Source organism: Arachis hypogaea, chromosome 19 (genome assembly GCF_003086295.3).
Source record: "Arachis hypogaea cultivar Tifrunner chromosome 19, arahy.Tifrunner.gnm2.J5K5, whole genome shotgun sequence".
NCBI lineage: Eukaryota > Viridiplantae > Streptophyta > Magnoliopsida > Fabales > Fabaceae > Arachis > Arachis hypogaea.
The window spans coordinates 10,935,042-10,956,820 of record NC_092054.1 but is presented as its reverse complement, the minus strand read 5'-3'; the positions used below and the strand labels follow the sequence as shown (position 1 = coordinate 10,956,820).

At 36.0% G+C, this 21,779-nt stretch overlaps 3 protein-coding genes across 3 annotated transcripts; all 3 read right to left on the bottom strand.

Annotated features, from left to right (window-relative positions):
* Positions 1-1,807: 1,807 nt before the first annotated feature.
* Positions 1,808-5,040, bottom strand: LOC112777248 (septin and tuftelin-interacting protein 1 homolog 1). The gene has a single exon (XM_025821581.3). The coding sequence runs from the start codon at positions 4,575-4,577 to the stop codon at positions 1,968-1,970; it is 2,610 nt and encodes an 869-aa protein (XP_025677366.1). The 5' UTR covers positions 4,578-5,040; the 3' UTR covers positions 1,808-1,967.
* A 3,935-nt stretch (positions 5,041-8,975) lies between these two features.
* Positions 8,976-11,146, bottom strand: LOC140182128 (uncharacterized). Its single transcript, XM_072228249.1, has 6 exons — positions 11,062-11,146; positions 10,873-10,938; positions 10,305-10,788; positions 10,131-10,217; positions 9,951-10,016; positions 8,976-9,002 (listed from the first exon to the last, which is right to left on the bottom strand). Exons 1-6 carry the CDS (start codon positions 11,088-11,090, stop codon positions 8,976-8,978), a joined length of 759 nt encoding a protein of 252 aa, XP_072084350.1. The 5' UTR covers positions 11,091-11,146.
* Positions 11,147-16,134: 4,988 nt separating this feature from the next.
* LOC112779216 (asparagine--tRNA ligase, cytoplasmic 2) lies at positions 16,135-21,028 on the bottom strand. The gene is made up of 8 exons (XM_025823464.3): positions 20,417-21,028; positions 19,447-19,683; positions 18,612-19,184; positions 17,820-18,005; positions 17,682-17,746; positions 17,443-17,572; positions 17,137-17,195; positions 16,135-16,540 (listed from the first exon to the last, which is right to left on the bottom strand). The coding sequence occupies exons 1-8, from the start codon at positions 20,885-20,887 to the stop codon at positions 16,357-16,359; spliced, it is 1,905 nt and encodes a 634-aa protein (XP_025679249.1). The 5' UTR covers positions 20,888-21,028; the 3' UTR covers positions 16,135-16,356.
* Positions 21,029-21,779: the final 751 nt, after the last annotated feature.

The window sequence follows — 21,779 nt, the reverse complement described above, 5'->3', positions numbered from 1 at the left end:
TTTTAATATGAAGAGAATAAAAAAGTGTATAATTTATTTTAAAGAATTAATAAAAATAAAATAATATATATTTTTTAAATAAATATTTAATTATCTATCAAAGAGAATCTTTATCTTTTTATTTTTTTTCTTTTCACTACCTAATTTAATCTAGACACTATATATATATATATATATATATATATATATATATATATATATATATATATATATATATATATATATATATATATATATATATATATATATATATATATTGGTGACTTATCCAGACACTATAATATATTCTTGAAATTATGCGCTCCTAAATTAATTTCTTAACATGTGTTTTTTTTTTCCAATACTCAAAAATGAAAATTTTCAAATTCATTTTTATTTGTATTTTATTCGCATATATGTTGTGCACAATAATTAAACACCTAATCAGTGTCACATTTTACAAAATAAATCAATTTTATATGTAATATGACTCAAATTGTGTAAAAAAAAAAAAGAGAAAAGATAGATAGAGAGTTTCATTTAAGGTAGAGAAAATCAAGACTTTACATAAAATTAAAAAAATAATTTAAGAACGTAAAACGTAAAATTTTAACAAAATTTAAATCGTAAAATTGTCAGACTTAGTATAAATTTCGTAAAGTCACAAAAAAAATACGAATTTTATAAAATCGATAAACTCATTTAAAATTGTAATTTATTTAGTGTATATGATATGATGCTCATGTGTAGCAGCGAACAAATTTTCATAATGAAGAGGTCCCATATATTACCAGAATCGACAGATCGCTTGTAGGGGCTTACTCATGACGAGAAATTCTAGAGACTGTAAAATGACCAAAATGGCCATGCCTTAATTTACATTGTTCTAGTGAAGACAAAGTTTGTGTGTTGAATTTTTGTGAAGGGTAAATAGTAGGCGAGTTTAATGCAGGGAATCGTTTGTAAACGCTGAAATACGGAGGAAAAGACATCTTAACCAACAAAAGGGAGCATCCAGGGGCTTTCACATTTGGATTTTCCTTTTGAGGGTCCAAAATATGATTCTGAAATGAACATGTCATGTTGATTGATTAAAATATGAATGTTACTAACCCAAAAAGAAAAAAATGAATGCTCTTAAACAGCATTGATGATTGATATTTTTAGTCATTTTAGGACTTGCATCAAAGTTATCACCACAAATAAGTCTAATGCATCAAAATATCAATGTTCAATTTCAAAAGAATAAATATAGTAGAACTGTAAGAGTTAAGCCTTGCACTCAAATTTGTTGTTTGCTTGCAACTTTTACTACTGAATGTCTCGGTAACAACTCATGGATTCTCAATTCAATTAGAAAATTAGAAAAATGGCCACAACCTAAAGGACAGGAAAATTATCATCTCATCGTATCAACAAAGTAACATTAATTTTTTGCCTTATGAACGAATTATAGAGGAACAAGAGCACTTTGTTTCTATAAATAAAAATGAACACTTGGAATTATTATTTATGTGAACAAGGTCATTCTGATGCTTTTATTTCAAGCTTCAACATCGGTTGGTTTTGAAATTGATAAGTCACATACTCACATCCTTGAAAGTAGATAAATTCATTTAACCAAGACAAATGGAAATTATTTCTTAATTTACCAGCTTTTAACTAAATACAATGATTAACTAAAAAGTATTGATCATATAAACAGATTCAAAAACAGATCATTTTTTGCCATGAATCATGGCACTCATACAATGCAAGTTTGTACGATCCAGCCCCAAGGGAAGGAACCAAGCAGAAAAGAAACAGTAGCAGAGTTACCAGATGTAGATCAAGTGAAAACATCCTAAATAACTATTATATTCAAATAAACCAAATATCCCAGGTCTAAACCATAAATCAAACGAAAATAAAAATTACTGGGAACCTAGAGAGAAAGAGTACCTCCCAACTACGATGTTACTTCACATTACACTATAATAATACAGAAATCAGTGTCTTTTACCAAGGGATTTATTATGCAACTCCAGCAATCCTTGAAGAGATTCCAAGGACCATGTTTCCTCATGTTGAGCATATACCTTCTGATGTAGCGAGTCTATTATTATGCTGACATTACCAAACCCATATATTTGGTGACCGTTGTGCATTCTACCAGGCTTAATCTTGAACAACAAACCATGATGCTGGGCATGAGCCTCAATGACTTCTTTCAAGCTCAAATCATGCACACCATCTGCGTTGGCACCACCCAATGCTGCAGCAGCTTGCTGTTGAGCATAGGTTGCTGCTTTCTGTTGAGCCTCAAATTGTCGTTGCTCACGTACCCGAAGATAGCTGATATTCTCCTTCAAACCAGGTTGGACAACCTCCATTCCATCAACAGCTTGACTCATCATATCTAAACCACGGTTTATCTGGAATCGGATACTTTCATTTGCCAATAGTTCTTCTGGAATAAGCTCCTTCCATCCATTATACCACTTCATAACTTCTTCAAAGTTAGGATTTGAGCACAACCAGTGATACAAAACCTGGAGCCACTTTGTGAAGAAGAACTTCTCCATCATGTCCACCATGATATGAATTGGAATCACAGAAGCCCATTTAATTACCCAAAAAAACTGATCGAGCTTCTGACTTGCTGGATTGACTTCAAACTCTTGCAAGACAAGTTGCAACTTAGGCACAATAAATCGAAGCATAAGTTGTTCCCAGCTTACAGCATCAAAGACAGTCTTCCACGGAGACAATATGGTATATGTAGAGGCGTCACTTGGATGCCAGGCACCAAGAACAGAACTCAATTTAAAACGAATGACCTGGTAAATGCCTTCCAACTTGTGCTCTATCCTTGGTAGCCATGGATGCACCCAAGTGTGGATAGGAATGGTCTCTTGATGTGGTTCCCAAGTATCTGCAGCAGCTGACAATTTTGGCAAGACTATATTGTCCAATATGGCAGTGAGGACTGAAGGAGGAAGCAACTTCTCCCACAAATCAAGAAATCGTAGCATTGGCTCAGGATCCCGTGGCTGCCATGTATTGATTCCAGATATTCTGACGGCTGGCAACACAACTTCCGAAACCAATTGTGTATAAGGTGATGAAACATCCCATATATCAAGACATTCTTCTCCTTGAAGCAAGGTCTTCCACGTAGATACCAACTCCAACCCACGAGATGGATTTCGAAGAGGATCCCAGCATTGGAACTCTCTAATAAACAAAGGAAGAGCATATGAGCAAGCAATGCAGGACAAATTACACAACTTGTAGCTATCAGCATATCTCTTATGCAAGTCACTGAAGCATCTAGCAAGGAAATCTAATGTTAGGGTTCCAGAAGTGCTCTCTTCGGCTACTTGGTCCAAGACCCTCATTATTTCCTCCATATTATCCAGTTGACGCTTTTGGAATGCTGCTTCAGATTCTAACTTCTCTTTTTCTTTTTTCAAGCTGAGAGCTGTCTCCCTTTCTCTCCTCAAATCTCTATCAATCTCTTGAATGTCAGCCTCAGCCAACCGAACAATCAATCCAATGTTATGCTGAAGTTCCGGCATTGGGACATCCTCCTCCTTTGCTTTCTCCTCGGCATTTAAATCAGATAAATTTGTATAAACCCGAACTTGTGGCCCCCTCATATCATAAACCTTCTGAACAACCTCCAAATTCTGTTCTTGCTTGCTTGCCAACAACTCCTCAGCAGTAACATACACTTCCTCCTCTTTCTTCTTCTTCAACCGTGACTGCTTTGACCAAAGCCTCTCCTTTGTTCTGCTAGCCGCAGGCTGCACTGCTCCCACCGTGCTTTTGTTCTGTTGCTGCAAAATAGGCAACGGTGGTGGCGGCGCCTCCCTTGCATCACTAAAACCAATACCTGAATTCTTAGCCCTCATTTTCACCTCAATAGGAGCCACAATACCTTGCTCATTCTTTCCAAGACCGCCCCCTCTATAACCCATCTTTTCCAACAGCTTCATCCCTATTCCATTGTTATAGAATTTCCCCGCATTACCAAACCCATCTTGATCCGAACTCTGACGCTGACCCCTCTTCTTCTCCAATTTCTCCCTCTCCCTTTCCCTCTCCCTCCGCATCGCCCCTTCCTTAATCTTCTTCCCAAAAGCCGTAGGCAAAAAATTATGATCATCACCATCATCAATGTTCTCATCAGAACCATTATTCCTATCACCGTTACTACTAGTAAACCCTAAACCAGCACCTGAAGTGGAAGCAGATCCCATTCCAAGACCTAAACCTGGCCTATCCTCACTAACATAACCATCTTTCTCACCATGTTCTTTAGAATCTCTATTGTTATCAACAACATCTTGATTCGGCATAAAAGTTCCAGTAGAAATAAAATTTACCGGCTTGGTGAGGTCCTGCTTCTTGGAAAGGTCCTTCCTGCGTTTCTTGCTGGAATAATCGTCGTCGTCGTCATCGTCGGAGCCGGCAAAAACACCGTAGAGGACATCGTCTCTGGTCTGAGTACGCTTTTCTTTGCGCTTTTTGTAGTAGAATTCGCCGTTAATCCACTGGCCTTCTTCGAAATCGTTGTCCATTTCGAACCTCTCCATCTCTTGATCCTCGTCCATGGTTTAGGGCACACCGCGGAGGGACTGAGAAGGTGGACGTGCGGGATCGATTACGAGGCGAGGGTTTGAAAGAGGTGATAATTGCGATAGTTGCGAGAGGGAGGCGGAGGAGGATCTAATGTGTGGTGCGGTGGCAGAGAGATGAGTGATGTTGATGATGATTTCAAAATATTATCACACAAATTCGCCAACAATGAAACCAAACCCCTGAACCTTGTTACACAGTTTTATCTCTCGCTTATATTAGAATTCTTAGTGCTTGTTTGGGCGCCTCTCCGGTGATGGTGGCGCGGCGGCAGGATGCGGCGCGATTCCCTTCTCCCTTCCCGATCTCCCTTCTCCCTCGGACTCCCCCCTTTCTTTCTTCCTTTCTTTCTTTCTTTCCCTTTCTACCGTGTGGGTGTGTGACAAAGGGTTTATTATTAGAGTTGTGTGTGTTGAGTTTTAGGGTATTAAATTTGTTTCATATGAGTTTGTCCGAATCAAAATCATATTCTTAAATTTAATTAATATTTTAAAAATTTTATCTATTAAATAAAACGGAAAAACTCTGCATACAAGCCCTAATGGCTTGTATGCTTTACAAGTTCATTAAACAATAAAATCAAAATATGCGCTGCTTCAGGTACGTTGATTACACGCGCTATATAACATCGCGCGTATATCTAACTACCAGATTTAAAATATTTCTTTCCCTTTTCGTTTTCGTTATTTTGAGATTTCGTTCTTCTTCTTCTCCCGCGTTTTCCCTCCTTCTTCTCCATTGTTCTTTTCTTCTCCTTTTCTCACTAGCATCTTCTTCGTTTAGGTTACCTTTGTCTCTCTCTGCAACTCGAGCTTCGTTTTCTATTTTTGATTTGTTGTTTTCCGAAATCAAAGTTTGATCTCGTTTTAAAGATAATGGATCATTCAACCTCAGATTGTCATCTGAATGCAGGCGAAGTGGATTATGAGTCAGAATCTAACGAAGTCTCTGAGGTTTGATTTACATAGGATTAGTATGAAATTTCTTTCAGTAATTTGTATAGCATTGTGTAGTTGAAAAATTGCTGAACATTGACTGTGAAAGTAACACGTTTACCTGAATCTGTCGATTCAATGTATTAGTTGTGATTAATTACCTGGAATTTGTAGCAGACGCTCGGGTGTAGATCAATTCTTGTTTGGGTGTATTTTAGTTAGAAGTGTGGGTGTATCTACACTTTACTGGTTTTTTGTTATTTTAATTTACTTGTTGTTGTTCAGCTGTATTATAACAGACATGATTAGGTGTGTTTTTAGTTTTTGAGATGGTGTATATCTGCATGCTGTGTATTTACAGTTTATGGCTTTAAAAGTCATTCTGTAGTTGAGTTGTTGCGGTTCGGGTGTATTGTATTAGACATGATTGGGTGTATTTGAATCATATCTATGGGTGTATTTACAGTTCTGACACGGTGTATTTTGCAGCCTCTCTCAGTTGTTGATGACGAGCTTGTTCCAAAGGTCGGAATGACCTTTACCACCCTTGAAGATGCTGGAAAATTTTACAGGAACTACGCCAAGGCTGCAGGTTTCTCTACAAGAGTTCGGTGCACAAATAGGAAGGGAAACGAGATTAAGAACCAACTGATTACATGTAGCAGAGAGGGAAAATGGAAATCTAAAATATCTCCGACCGAGAAGACCAATCCGACAGCTGGTCTAAACAGTCCTGCAAGAATTTATATACACACATTGAAGGATGTCGGTGCTTGGATCATTTCAAAGGTTGTGCTGGATCATTCACACCCCTGCTGTCCAAGCAAAGCAGAGATGCTCAAACAGCACAGGGAACTAAGCATGTCCATTCGTCGTACGATAGAGAATAACGAGGAGGCCGGTATCAGACCAAGCAAAACCTACCAATCATTTGTTGCGGCTGCCGGGGGTCACCGCGAGTTAAATTTTATCGAAAAGGACGTGAGGAATTACATTACCAGGGAAGTGCGGAATGTTTCCGAACAAGAAGATGCAAAGGAATTCGGGAAATATTTGTTAAGAATGAAAGAGAAGAATCCGAATTTCTTTTTTGAGCTCCAACTCGAAGAGGATCAATCGATTAAGCTGGCTTTTTGGGCCGATGCAAGAAGCAGAGCCGCCTTTGAGTATTTCAGAGACGTCATTTCATTCGACACCACCTACAATACAAACAGGTAAGAAACTGTCCCTGTTTATGATGCCAAGTTAATTTATTTTTACGAATCCGCAGTAGAGGTGTATATTGGCTGTTTCATTGGGTGTATGCGAAGCATTTGTTAGGGTGTAGCTAATGATTTTGCATTCTGGACCATGGTAATTTGTTTCAGGTATAATTTGGTCTGTGGTTCTTTTGTCGGGGTGAATCACCACGGTCAATCAACACTTCTCGGATGCTCTTTGATGAAGAACGAAGAAATTGAATCATTCAAATGGTTATTTCAAAGCTGGCTTCGTTGCATGGGAGGAAACGCTCCGAAAGGGTTTCTCACCGATCAGTGCGCATCCATGAAAAGGGCTTTAGAGGCCTGTATGCCAACAACAGTTCACCGCTGGTGCATTTGGCACATCATGAAGAAGATTCCAAGCAAATTAAACGGGTACAAGGGACATGCCGATATCGAACAAGAAATGAGCCAAGTTGTTTGGAACTCTCAAAGCAAAGACTCATTCGATAGGAATTGGAACGATTTTCTGCTGAATTTTGGTCTTGGGGACAACAAGTGGCTTTCAGGTAATGTCTTTTTAAAATCTGCATCAGAGGTGTAAATTGCATGTTTTCTCGGGTGTATTTATAGACTGTCTTTGGGTGTATTATGCAGATCTGTACGAAGACCGTCACATATGGGTTCCTATCTATCTGGATCACCATTTCTGGGCAGGGATGAGAAGCACACAAAGGAGCGAGAGCATGCATTCATTTTTTAACAAGTATATCACCCGGAACAGCTCGCTTATTCAGTTCGTCAAACAATATGATAATTGCCTCGGAAGCAGGGAGCAAGCAGAGAGAGAATCAGATGCTGCAGATTTTCATACGGTCATACCGTGTGCAACCAAATCCTGCATTGAAGCTCAGTTTCAAGATGCGTACACTCATGCAAAGTTTATGGAAGTCCAAGCGCAATTCAGAGGAAAGGCGAATTGCATCACCAGACTAAAGAATTCCGCTCTAGGCTATTCAGTATACGAAGTCGGAGAACAAGTTTCCAGCTCAATATTCAACAAGTTCGTGGTTACTTACAACTCGGTTGCAGCCGAGGTAAAATGCCATTGCTTATTATTCGAGTCGAGAGGGATACTGTGCCGTCACGCACTAAGCGTGTTAAGTTTCGAACAAGTAAGCCAAGTGTCACCGAGATACATACTGGAACGATGGAGCAAGAAGGTAAAGAGGCGACACACACACATCAAGAGCAGCCACGACGAGCCACTAATGGAGCCAAGAAGCAAGAGGTTCGACCAATTGGTTTTTCGTTCGCAAAATATATGCGAATTTGCTTCCGAATCGGAGGAGCTGACTGCAATTCTGCACCGTGCGTACGATAACGTCATGGCCGAGATGGAAGCATTAAAAGCCAAAAGGAAGGGGACATCTTCTTTATCCCACGAAGACGCCAACTTGGAATCCGTTAACGAGCTTCAAAGCCCGCCAAGGATTCGAACAAGAGGACGTCCAAAAAACAGGCTAGGTTCAAAGCTGGAGAAACAGATCGCAAATGCCACAAAGAAGAAGAAGACGAAAGTTTTAAGCGAGGTAAAAGTAATGTTCTTTAAATTTGTGGCGATTGAGTTTATTTTTCTCGTTAATAGTTTAGGTAATGTGTGTGTGTTATATTTCAGATAAACCTGTTTGATGCTGCATCAGCGGCGCATTCAAATTGCAGCCAATATCAAGGACACGTTATGAGTTATCAGTTTAGGGTACCAGCAGCAGGGGATAACTCCTTGGGTGTATAGTTTTACAGAATATGGGTGTAAAAGCACTGTTATTTTGGGTGTATTTTCGTTAATTCACAATTTAGATATAGACACATATATAGATATATATAAAACAAAAGCTGTAAAAATTCTCAGGTTATGGGTTTATATTTGATTTGATGTTTTTCTTCATATTTTAGTACATGTAATTCATACATTTTGAATACAGCGCAGACAGTTTGGGTGTATATTTTATACAACCTTGGGTGTATTATTAGACTTGCGTTGGGTGTAGCAGTTTATAATTTGTGTTTATATATGCCTTGATTTTTTCCTTCATATTTTACCACCTGTAATACAGCTTTTGAATACATCACAGACAGTTTACCAGCACAGATAGTTTAACTATGGGAAAAAATATACATAGAATAGAAGTTGTTGATAAATGGCAAATATTTACATCATTTGTTAATTTACAAACTACCCAGCAGATGGATTACGCAGTTTCTATATCAGCAGAATTAATCTGACAAAACGGACTTAATAATATAGAGGATGGCTTCGACAGCCTTATAGCACTACTTTCTCTAATTGCCCGATCTCTCTGTGTATTCATCTCACTGAATAGTATCCGGGATGCGTACTCCACTCTATAGTGGTCCACCTCCTCCTACAATTAAAAAGTATATTCTGTTTAAACAGCAATATTAATTCAGTAAAGTAATACAGAGTTATATGATTCTAAAGACAGTTACCTGTGGCCAATTATCCCATTGATACTTTCCCTTTTTGATGTTTTCCGGCTCAATTATCTCCATCCACTTCATAACGTACACAGCGCAGTCATAGCTGAAAACGAAGAAAATAAATTACAAATCTCATTTACAAAAGTTTAATGTTCAGAGTTACAAATTTATACCTTGTTTTTTGGCCAAATATTTTAACATATGGTGATTTAATTTCCTTCTCCCTCTCCCCTTTCTGAAGAGGTTCCCCGCCGGCATATGTTATCAATCTTGAAAATACGTATCCCTTAAATACGAAAACAAATCAGTAATACACCCGAATGAATGGACAAGATACACCCAACTGAATGGACAATATACACCCATTACAACTAACGAAATAGACCTATCTATTAAAGTAAAGAAGACAGAGGCAACTTACAGTGAATTTATTAATGGCCTTTCTCTCATCGGTGGGAGCCTTTTTGTGTAGTGGGTCAAGTATTTGACATTTCCGCTTTCTTGTATTTATCAGTCATAACCACCAATGCCCCGCGTAGCAGACAGGGGCAAAAATCTGAAGGATTGCCACACATGAACAGTGTGTTATTTTATTTTGCAAATAAGTAAATAAGCGTACTAACAAATTTAGCAAACGAAAACTTACATATGGGTGCGAAGTCAATTTTTTTCTATCTATGAAGGGAATGAAACTCGGGTAGGCTTCCACCCTGAATTCCTTTTTCGTTTTCGGTGATACGAATTTCCCGTTTGGGTGATCCGAAAGTGCCATGCACTGCAAGAATGGGAAACAAGAAATGAAATACTAAACTTACACCCAATCGAATGTGAAAAATACACCCAAATCAATACAGAAAATACACCCGAAGTTCGTAGAAGTAACACTTACCACAATATCGGTGGGGAGACAGTATATTTGTTCTTGAAATCTCTTTTCATTTTTGTTGTTGAGGATGAGGCAGATGGCAGATACAATCTAGAAATATATGCCGAAATCAATTTTACATTAATAAGCATTGTAATTGACTTTGGTGTAAAAACATTAATCTTATTATAATATTACCTGAGATTCTATATCACTTTTTGCCTGGAGGGAAGCAAGGTGCATTCTCATCAAAATGTATTTTCCTTGGCCAATCAGAGTGCACATTTCCTCATACTCGTTAGTATTGCCATCTGCATCTTCCTTCAGTCTTGTCCCCCAGATGTAGCACTTTTGTTTCATATCATCCGTAATCTGATATAATCCCCGAGGAGTTTCAAACTTTGCAGAACTTTCTCCCCCAGTCTCCCTCTGAATTTGTGGACTTGTGTTTTTTCCCTTCGTCGCACTGCTTGCTATTCTTTGGACCAAACTGTCCAATTGTTCTATCAAATTCGCAGCTTCTGGAGATTTTTCCCTTTCTGTCTCCTGCGTTGACGCCCCCTCCTGGCTTGAATCAGTCAATCCAAGGCTGAATGATGGCACCCCTGGATCTGTTTTAGGAACATAGGAAGCTGTCCGTGCCATCATCAACAGGGCAGCAGCGTCTTCTGCATCTGGATGACTGCGTCATCATGTATAAGAATAAGAATAAGAATAAGAATATACGGATGATAAGCAAAGATTGATTTTAGTCTGATGAACTTACATTTTAGTTGGAGCTGGGGGAACCGTCGGTGTGGTCTCTTGAAGTTGTTTGGGGGTTTCAGGAGTGCTGCACAGTTACAAAAAATTAATCAAGGCGTAAAAGAAACTAATCAGGAACAATATACACCCAAACTGTTAGCTAATATACACCCAAACTCCAAACAAATATACACTCAATACTATTTCTTACGTTTCTGTAGTCCCTTCAATCTGTAGCATAGGGGTTGGTTCAAAATCTGTGTCAGTGGTTGTTTGGGATGCCGGCACAAAAACCTGAATCGGGACTCTAAACAAGAAGAAAAATGAAAGGTTAACAACGCCTTTGAAAATAATAAGGTTATAAGGCTGAATATTATTGTAAAACTCACATTGCAAGCGCTTCGGACGGTGTCTGTTCCCTCACAACCATCATATTCGAATCAGACGAACTCAACCTAAAATACACCCAAAGAAATTCAAGAAATACACCCGAACAATTCAAAAAGAAGACATGCTTTGTTTTTTTGAGAACTTACATACTTGCAGTTTTTGCTTTTTTTTTCCTGCCTTTTTTTTCTTGAATAAAATAATAAAGGGCTTTTTTTTCTAAAAAAAAATATATACAGAATTAGAAGTAGAAGGGTAATAGAAGAACAAAAGTAATGGTTATTTGAAAGAGAAATTACATGCTCTGTGACGGCTGGTTTACACTACTCTGTTCTGTGTGTCCTTGAGAGGAAGGAGCATCAGTTCCCAAGTTCACAGCCGGTATTCTAAGACAGATTTGATCCAAGCAACACAACAAAGTTAATATTCCAACTTATTAAACAACATACACCCAACTTGATCCACACAATACACCCAAATGGTTCCACAAGACACACCCAAATCATGATAACAAGATTTTATTAAATAATAAAGCTTCTTACGTTTCAGACGACACATAGCGACCTTCTGTCGATCGCAGGTCAGGTTGGTTCTCGCTGCGAAACAAGAAACAATTATTAGCATACAAAACACAACAAAATATGAAATAGACAGCCCAGCAAGACATACCCCTCTGCAGCAGATTTATCAACGTTTTGCCCTAGCCATTCATCCAGTTCGTCACTTGATATTTCATATGTCTCACTACATTCATAAAAGAAGATGTTAACAAAAATAATTACGACGATAGACGGTAATATAGCTTACGAGGTACTGTACCCGTCAAAGTATTGGTCTTCTTTAGGAGGTGAATCCTCCACGAGAACTTTTTTCTTTTTTGGTTGTGTTCTGGGTGGAAAAAAAAGAGTACCAATCAGAAATAAAAAATTAATTTTATCACAGAATATTATGCAAAGAAGTGCTTACTTTTTTTGTGTTGTTTTTGTTTTTTTCTTCTCCTTCTCCTTCTCTGCAGGTGATGATTCTTCGCTCCTATAAGTTGATAATAGACACTTCAGTTAATACACGGAATCTTTATAATGAAGCCAAAAGAAAGGAGTAATAATTTCAGGACATTACTCATCACTTTGTTCAGATTCAGATTCTGAATCAGAATCTGGCTCCTCTTGCCTCTGCTTTCTTTTTCTGGAGTCCATTCTGGAAGGCAAACAGTGATTATTTAGAACATACTAAAAATACACCTAACGTGATCAACAAAATACACCCAACTCGAAAAAGAAATTACACCCAAGTATGGTACTTACTTTTTTCCCTTTTTGATGGGGTGTTTTCTTGCTGAATCCTCTGAGTCTTGTTGAGTCTCAGACTCAGAGGTAGAAGTGTCACTGTCAGTAGCTGTTTCTGTCTCCGAAGACGATGTTGGACTCGCCTTCCTTTTTTTTGTTTTTTTGATTTCTTGTTTTTTTTCTTTTTTTTTCTTTTTATTTCATTTTTTCTCTTGCTCTTGTCTCCGCCATCTTCACAATCCCCTGAAACATGAGATATTTTAGCTAGCAGCATTCAGGTAAATAAAATACAAGCAACATATTATGTTTACTTACCAAAGTTTCTTCTCTTTCTGCAGTCATTCTTTCCACCAACTGCTCCTTAGTCCAGTTGGCAATCCAAGGCTTTGGTGGTCTTTCAGCCCTCTTCTTGCCTTTGTTTTCAGAAAGATGGAAGTATATTATCATGAGGGCAAAGAGGCAGCCATCAATTGCCTTCTTCTTCTTCTCCTGGTAGTCTGTGATGCCTTTGATCAAGAACGTCAAAACATGCCCCCCCCCCAGTTTCTCTCCGATATGCCGTCCATCTTAAAAATTGGGGCGAGGTGCACGGGCGATATTTTGTTTATCGTCGTTGGCAAAAGGAACGCCATCTGTATGTAGAGGATGAATATCCTCTTGAACATCAGGCGTTCCTCTTCGCTGCCAACGCCTATTTCCATCATTTCATCGGTAAGACTTTTGAGGGTCTTACCCTGGAATCTTCTATAAATTATTTTGTCATCATCAGAAAGTTGCTTATAAAGTTGCTTATACTCAACTTTCTCAGGAAACAGATTTCCTACAAAAAAGAAAACAACAAAGTATCAAAATCGGTTCAAAAACACCCAAGCATCAACCTTAAATATACCCAAGCATGAACTTAATATACACCTATAATTTTGAGCTAGTTACCTGTTGCATTGATGCCAAGCGCATCACCTATTGTCTTTGGTGTTATTTGGAAAGAACCATATCCTGTCTTCAGTCTGTTCTCCCCAAGTTTGAAGTTGTTTGCCAGTTCCCTTAAGAGTTGGTGATCCACCCTTAGAGGTGGGACGTGCATCAACCCACCAAATCCGAGATCCCTGACAATTGCCTTCTTCTCCTCAGTCATGTTTCTGAACTTATCACTCAGGAGATGTGTGGCACACTTAAGATCCTTTGTTTGGTTTCTTGCTGCCATTTTGTCTGAAACAAAAAATACACACAAATATACACCCATTAGTAACAGTAAGATACACCTATATGTAAGAATCAGATACACCCATTGATAACAGTGAGATAGATATTATTCAGATACATTCATATATATCAGTCAGATATCAGTCAAACATGCTTCAATATCAAGCAACATTACAAGGTCTAATAACAGTAAGATACACCCATATGTAAGAATCAGATACACTCATTGTTAACAGTGAGATACACCCATTGATATTATTCAGATACATTCATATTTATCAGTCAGATATCAGTCAAACATGTTCCAATATCAAGCAACATTACAAGGTCTAATAACAGTAAGATACACCCATATGTAAGAATCCGATACACTCATTGTTAACAGTGAGATACACCCATAGATATGATTCAGATAAATCCATATATATCAGTCAGGTATCACTCAAACATGCTTCAATATCAAATTAATTGAGATATCAGTAAGATACACGCATATATGAGTCAGATACACCCATTGATAACAGTAAGATACACCCATATGTAAGAATCAGATACACCCATTGATAACAGTGAGATAGATATTATTCAGATACATTCATATATATCAGTCAGATATCAGTCAAACATGCATCAATATCAAGCCACATTACAAGTTCAAGCAGTATACAACCCCCAATCTACGGAATAAACCCCCAAAAATCAACAACAGTAGCAAGAGAACTTAGAACAAGAATGTAGAACGACGTAGAACTTAGAAGAATGACGTAGAACTTAGAACAGTGTAACAAAGAAGCAAGAATAATAGCACAGTAAACCCTAGAAGAACGACGTAGAAGAAAACTAAAATATACAGTAATCTTAATGAACTTACGTTGAGTGTTGTTGCTTCGTTTTCTCTTCAAATTCTTCACGGAGAGTTTGATGTTGTTTTGATGGAGGTTTCGAACAACGATTTGTATATTTTGAACTTTGATTTTTGCTCGAAAATGGGAGCGTTTCCTTGTTTTCGAAGCGTTTTGAGAAGTGGAAGAAGTGGAGGAAGTGGAAGAGTCTGCCATACGTAACTGTTTGTGTTGAGCGCGTGATTTTGACGCGCCATGTTATGCTTCCTTATACGCGTGTCTTCGATTTGGGTTGGGCCAACTTGGATGCTTGGATACTTGTATGTGTAGCAGGCCCGTAAATAAAATAAATCAATAAAAAAAGAAAATAAAAAAACAGACATGTATATATCTTCCTAAAATAATTATATTAGTTAATTTAATATACTTGTGTATTTATTAGTTTCCATTCTTCGTTTATTTTTAGCTATTAAATTGATAAATTTTTTTTTATTTTTTTAGTGTATTTGACAAATTTTTAATAATAAAAATAAAAATATTAAAAAATAAAAAATATCTTTTTTTTAGAAGTTATAATTATATTTTTTTAAAAAAATTTAAAAAAAAAGATATTTTTTACATAATATAAATATGAATAAAAAAGTGTTTTTATTTTATTTTATCAAACATATTAATAAATAAAAAGATCTTTTTACATGAAATATCTAAACATAAAATCACTTTTATTTTTGTAAAAGAAAAAATCTTTTAAAAAAGATCTTTTTCGAAAATACGTCCAAACAAACCTTTAAAATATTACAAAATTGAAATAAAATCCAAGAATTTTAATGATAAGTATACTTAGAGCACTTGTTAATAATTTAATAAAAATAATAGACACTAATATTTCTACTAATTCACTTTTTTCATTTATTAAATATATATAAAAATAATAAAAATTGAATTAATTGAGATGATAAGTGATTTATAATTTAATTATTCCTAGTTAGAATAGAGTTGTCATCTCTATTTTTTCATATTTCATTTTATGTTGGCTTTGAATAATTTAATAAGCCATAGTATGTATTTTTATTGGTAAAGATTCACAGTTATTTTTATATAAAATTAATAGTTGAAAATAATTAGATGATGATTTAGTCAAATTTATCAAATCATCTAACGATTCTTAAATATCAACTTTATATAAATATAACTGTACGTGAAATTTTCGCTTTTTTTATTATTTATTAATATTTTTCAGTTAGAGAAAAATAAAAAGTACAAATGATAAAAAAAAATATGGTTTTAATTTTGGTTTTATAATCTCCATAACCACTATAAAAATTCATCATTTAAAGTTGTTCTAGCAAAGACAAATTTGTGTTCTGAATTTTTACAAAGGGTAAATACTAAATAGTAGGTGATTGCAATGGAGAGAATCCTTTGCAAACCTTCAAATACAGAGGAAAAGACGTCTTGACCAACAAAAGGGTGCATCCACATTTGGATTTTCCTTTTGAGGATCCAAAATATGATCGTGAAGTGAATGTAAGATAGTGCTTGGTTGAATGTTCTAATCTAATCATATGGCATTTAAAATATGAATGTTGCTGACTCAGAAAGAATAAAATGAATGTTAAAATATAGTGATCTGTTGTAAACAGCTTTGATGAGAAGAACTTCCCAACAAGACTTAAATTTCATTTCAATCGCAAATTTCCTTTTTATATACAATAGGACTTACATACATTCAAACTGATATGCTACACAACCAGAGTATCATACTTCTCTTGTATCCATAAAAGTTAGTTAGTTGTTGGCTTTGCCATAGCTTCTTGGGAAAGGGATAACATCCCTAACATTGGTAAGACCAGTTATGAAGAGGACCATAAGGTCGAACCGCAGAGTGAAACCAGAATTCTTGGCAGTTCCATTTCGGTGAAGATCAAGGTACCATTCGTACTTCTCTCGCGGCAAGACCAACTCGTTGATTCTGACATACAAATGCAGAAAACGAGAAAAAAAAATATTTCTTATTCAACAAGAAAACAAGCAAAGTCATCAATAGAACTAATACAAACTGCCACCTACAAAGAAACAACTAATTTATCATGAGTTTGGTTTTGTGTACAATAGTACAAAAACTCAGAACCAGAAGACTTTGAGATACTGAACTTGAAACCAAAATTTCAGTATACTACATTACTACTTACAATTTTCATACAGCCACTTAGTTTGTGAGTTATTTATCCATATCATGTATATATCAGAGGGAGTTGTGTTCATTTTTTTTATTCTTAAATATCAAATTGTCAAGGATGGCCACAACATAAAGGATTACTGACTTTAAGGAACTTTTCCCAATTCTATTTTTGAAAGTGTAGCTGATGTTAGAACAGTTTTCAAGTTTAAGGACATGAAAATTGTCATGTCTCATATCAAGAAAGTAACATTAAAGTTTTGCCTTAAGCCCTTCTTGTGGTTTTGAACGAATTATTGAGGAACAAGAACTCTTTCACATTACTTGCTATTAGAAGACATAACAAGGTAAGCACAAATTGTTATCCTAAATAAACAAATGAACAGTACCTGGAATGTATAATGTTAATTCGTTCCTCATTCTGGCTACCTGAAATTATTGTTCCAACCTGCAGATTGTTGTGCATGTAGAAGTTGTTATTCTAAAACTTGAACGCACAATACTAGAGTAGAAACATGGTCCAACTGTCAAGCTCCATCCAACATGGTTAGATGGAGAATATGTGATAGTTTAGCATGGAGTATAATAATAGCTATATTCAAATAACACTATTCCGAACTAGTCTGATAAACCCTAAATCCTGCTAAATAAGAATATGTCTACATATCACATTAACAGTCGCTTTTTTGCAGTACCTTTGGCACAACCAGATCAAATGCAGCTACGGTTCTTCCATTATCATTCAGGCGACAGTAAAACGGCTTAGCTTCTTTCGGATAATCGTATATCATAACCGGCTTCTTGTAGATGGTGTCCACTAGATAGCTAAAGAAAGACATAGAGTAGTAAGTAACAAAAATTTAAATTGAATGCAATGCTTTTGCTTCCATTAGAAATCAGCAAAGTCTAGAATATGATTATAACATTAATGTACCTTAAGTGTTCTGCAGTGAGTGCAACACCTGATTTGAAATTTGTTTCGAATTTCTTATCTTCAACCTGGGAGCACAATTAAAACAAGTAAGAAAGAAAATCTCTTGTTTTCATCTCAGCATTTAGAAGTAGCAACTACCTTTCTTAGAATATCTATGACTTCATTGTAGGAAAGCATTTCAGGAAAACCTGATGCAGTCTGCTGAAGACGAGTGAAGCAGGCGTTGTCAATTCTTTTGGCAATAAACTTCATATCTTCATGGCATGTTTCCAAAACATACATAATGAGGTGATTGAAATAGTCACTAGCACAATTCATGGCATCCTGCAAGCACCACAAAGTACAATGTGCTATCAAATGACAAAAGAAGCCTCCAAATCAGAATATAAGAAAGAATTAGAAGTTTACAACTATTAATTAAAGGGACTATGACTTGAGAACTTTGTATGTTATTTTAAATATGTAAAACTGCACTAATTTGATGCAAAAGTATAATAAATTTTTGTCATATTTATATTAAATTAAGGTTTCTTAATGAGCAACTTCCATTTTTTTTACTCTCAATATCATTCTGAGAAGGTTGCTATATATATAATTTTCTGTGGCTGTTCAGAAGATAAAATTCAATTCTGTAAAGAAAGAAATATAGAAATTCTCTGCTTGTTCATATTTAATCATAATCCAACCATTGTTTTTGCTTGTCTCAATTTTCCCTATTATTAACTTTGGAGATACAGCATATATAAATTATTTCTACTCTAGCAAATTTCATCGGGCTGGATCAGCTACTTAGAAGGATGGCTAATAATTCTGTATATATAAGTAATACTGCATTCTATGGATTCAGATATTGAAATGTTAAATAGATAAATGATATGCAATAAACTGAGTATATTATAAAGCAGTGATATAGAGAGGAAAAAATGTTACCCGCAACTGCGAAAAAGCCATTTCAACCTCAACCATCCACATTTCTGAAGCATGCTTGGCCGAATCTGTTTTATCTGCCTGGAATCTTGGTCCAAATGAGTAGACATTTCCAAGAGCACATGCATAACTCTCCAGATGCAAGCGACCAGAGACAGTCAAGAACAAATCTCTAGAAGCATCAACCGCCTCATCCTTCGATGATAAGGATTTTAAATTTTTCTTCTCTATGGCTTCCAACTGTGATACCAGTTCATTTGTTTTTCGCAGATCTTGAACTGCAGCAGCCAGAGCTTCCCTATTGCTCTCAGTCCTTTTCAAAGTTTCGACTATATTGCTCTTCTCTTTAGCAGCTGCCTTCACAATATCAAGGCTAACACCATCAGTCTCATGGATAGTACTAAGCTTCTGCTTGTCAGCTTTCTGTTCCAGGCCGGTCACCTGGAACAATTTGCCAAATCCTTCGCAGTCTGTGGTGGTTATAATTGGTATTTGCACATCAAGGAATCCTTGACCATTGAAAAATGAGTGGGTTGCAAACGACAGAGCATTGCGAATACGCATGACAGTTGCCACCTACATGTCATTTAGTGAAAAACAAAACAAATTTAGTCTTAACTTCTCATCATTTTTTAAGAAATAAATATATGATTGTCATTCCTATAATTAGGATGCAATGAGCAACCATCAATTTTATTTTATGGTTAAGGTGATAAGGTTCTATACAAATTGAGTTAATTCAACCAACTACCCATGTCACCTGTCAAGAAATCTAAGCTAACTATAGATAATCAAGATGAATAGAATGAGTAAATATCAAAGTGATTATGAATTTCACCGTTGTTGTACGCGGTCGAAACTGGGGAAAGTCCCTTAACATCTCCAGTGGAACTCTCTTCTTTGATAATGGATACTTGTCAACATCTACTGTCCCAATGTGAAGAACTTTGTCAGCTTTGAGCTCAATGACATGCTTTCCCTCTTTTGCTGGTCTTTCTATTTGACCTTCGACTAGTATACAGGTTCCAGTAGGCAAGAGATTGCTGGGTTGAGCTACTGAGGACTCAACAACAACCTAAAAGTTTGTGAATGAAAATGAGAGCCATGAAAACTAGTACAAGTTATAACAACTAACCAAGCCTATCCCATTAGTAGTTAGAGTAGCCATTGTCAGCTTAAAAAGTTATGATAGGTATACTTATTTATTTTTAATCCGAAACATTCATTCATCATTTTTCATGTGAAACTCTTCAATAGTCACAAATTATCATTTAGATTTTATCCTAAACGACATAATCATTTTTGTTGAGAACACAACAATACACTTGGCATTGTAAGAGTACTTAAAAGTTTCTCTTATCTTTAAAAAACTAAATCCTTTGTTTGATTAGTTGGCTTCGTTATTTATTTTTTTAATTAATAAATATAAAATAAAATAAATAATAATTAAAAATTACAAAATTAGATAAATTGAAATTGTTCTTAGACTGATATTTTATTGTTTTTCAAATAATATTTGACAAACTCTTGGGACCATCAGTTTTTTTTGTAGTTTTAACTATCATTTGATTAGTACAAATACTAAGTTCTTTTCAACAAATCAATTTTACCAATTTATGTGTGTAAATTCTGAAAAATATAAGTATAAATCGTATTAATTCTTTGTGTTCAAAGTTTAAACTTCTGTAAATATATATACAAATTATTATTGGCCAAAGTGTGGATCTAAAATGATAATATTTACTGACTATCTAGCATTTTTCATAATATTTATAATTAAAATGTTAAAAAGAACTAAAGAAAAATACCTGAAGGCTAGCTACGCAGGAACCATCAGTGATGAGGAGATACGCAGTAGAAAGCTGCGGCGGCGGCGGAGTTGCAGGCTTAGGAGGCGCGGACTCGATCCTCTTGCGAGAAGGAGCATGCGAACGCCCGTAACCGCCCCCTCCGAAAACCTCCCAAATAGATCGAATAAGAGGAATCCGAGACTGAAGCATCTCAACGCACGATATATCCTTATCTCCCTTCTTCTCACGATCAATAAACCTCTCTTCGTGTGGCACAGAAGCCGCCGGAGCTGGCGGCGGTAACGGTTTCTGAACCTCCTTGGAAGTCTTCACCCAACCGCCAACCACGACGCGCTGGCCTGCGAAAGCCCGTCCGCCGTCCTGGCGGTCCAGGAGCGTCTTGAGGAGAACGCGGTGCGAGTATTTGAAAGGGAGGAGGGACGGTTGAGGTTGAAGCTGAGGATCTTGTTGACGAGTTATGATGGCCATTGTGATTGCGAGAAATTGAAAATGGCGAGAAATAGTGTGTTGCTATTGCGAGAAGTGGGCATTGTGGTGGGTGATATAGTTTGGGAAGATGCTTTGCTTGAGAAGGGTTTTTCTTTTTGGAGTTGGGTTTTTGGTTAATGAGGTTTGGGGGAAGAGGAAAGGGATTGTTTGGTTTCATGAGCAGAGAAGACGTGGGTGATTGTGGTGGGTTTCGTATTCTTTCAAGTTCGGTATTTTTGGCGGGATTTCGCCTTTCTTTACTGCTTCCGTCCAAATCTCAAACCTTTATTTAATGAGTTTTAATCTTTTTTGTACCTACTATGACTATAATCAGTGCTTAGATGTTTTTGAGTTCAAATTTTGCTGCATCACCTTATTCTTTCTAAAAAGAGTTAATAGTTAAAATTCTTCTTAAAAAATTACACGATAATTAATTTGGTGCTAAAAATATTAGATGATTTAAACTAGTTTTTGAAAAATATAATTGTGAGTTAAATTGATCATCTTATTAATTAGATAATGACGTATTGCGATAAATATTACGTATTATAAAAATAATTTAGTCATGTTATAATTATTGATAAGTGACATATTATGTGTGTCATTTTCTATATCATTAATTTATATAAGATTAAAATAATCTTTAAAATTTTAGGCATGAATTATTTTTATCTCTAAAGATTTAAAAAGTGAGTTAAATTAATCCTTAAATAATTTTTTAATTTTTTTTTCAAAAATTTTAAATTTTATATTTTAAGTATTTCTTAACTTTACTAATTTTATCTCCATTTTATCATTTTTTATTAAGCAATTTTTTTCACATGAAATGATAAAAACTAATGTATTATTAATTGAGAAATTCTTCACATACAAGCGTTTTTTTATACAAGTC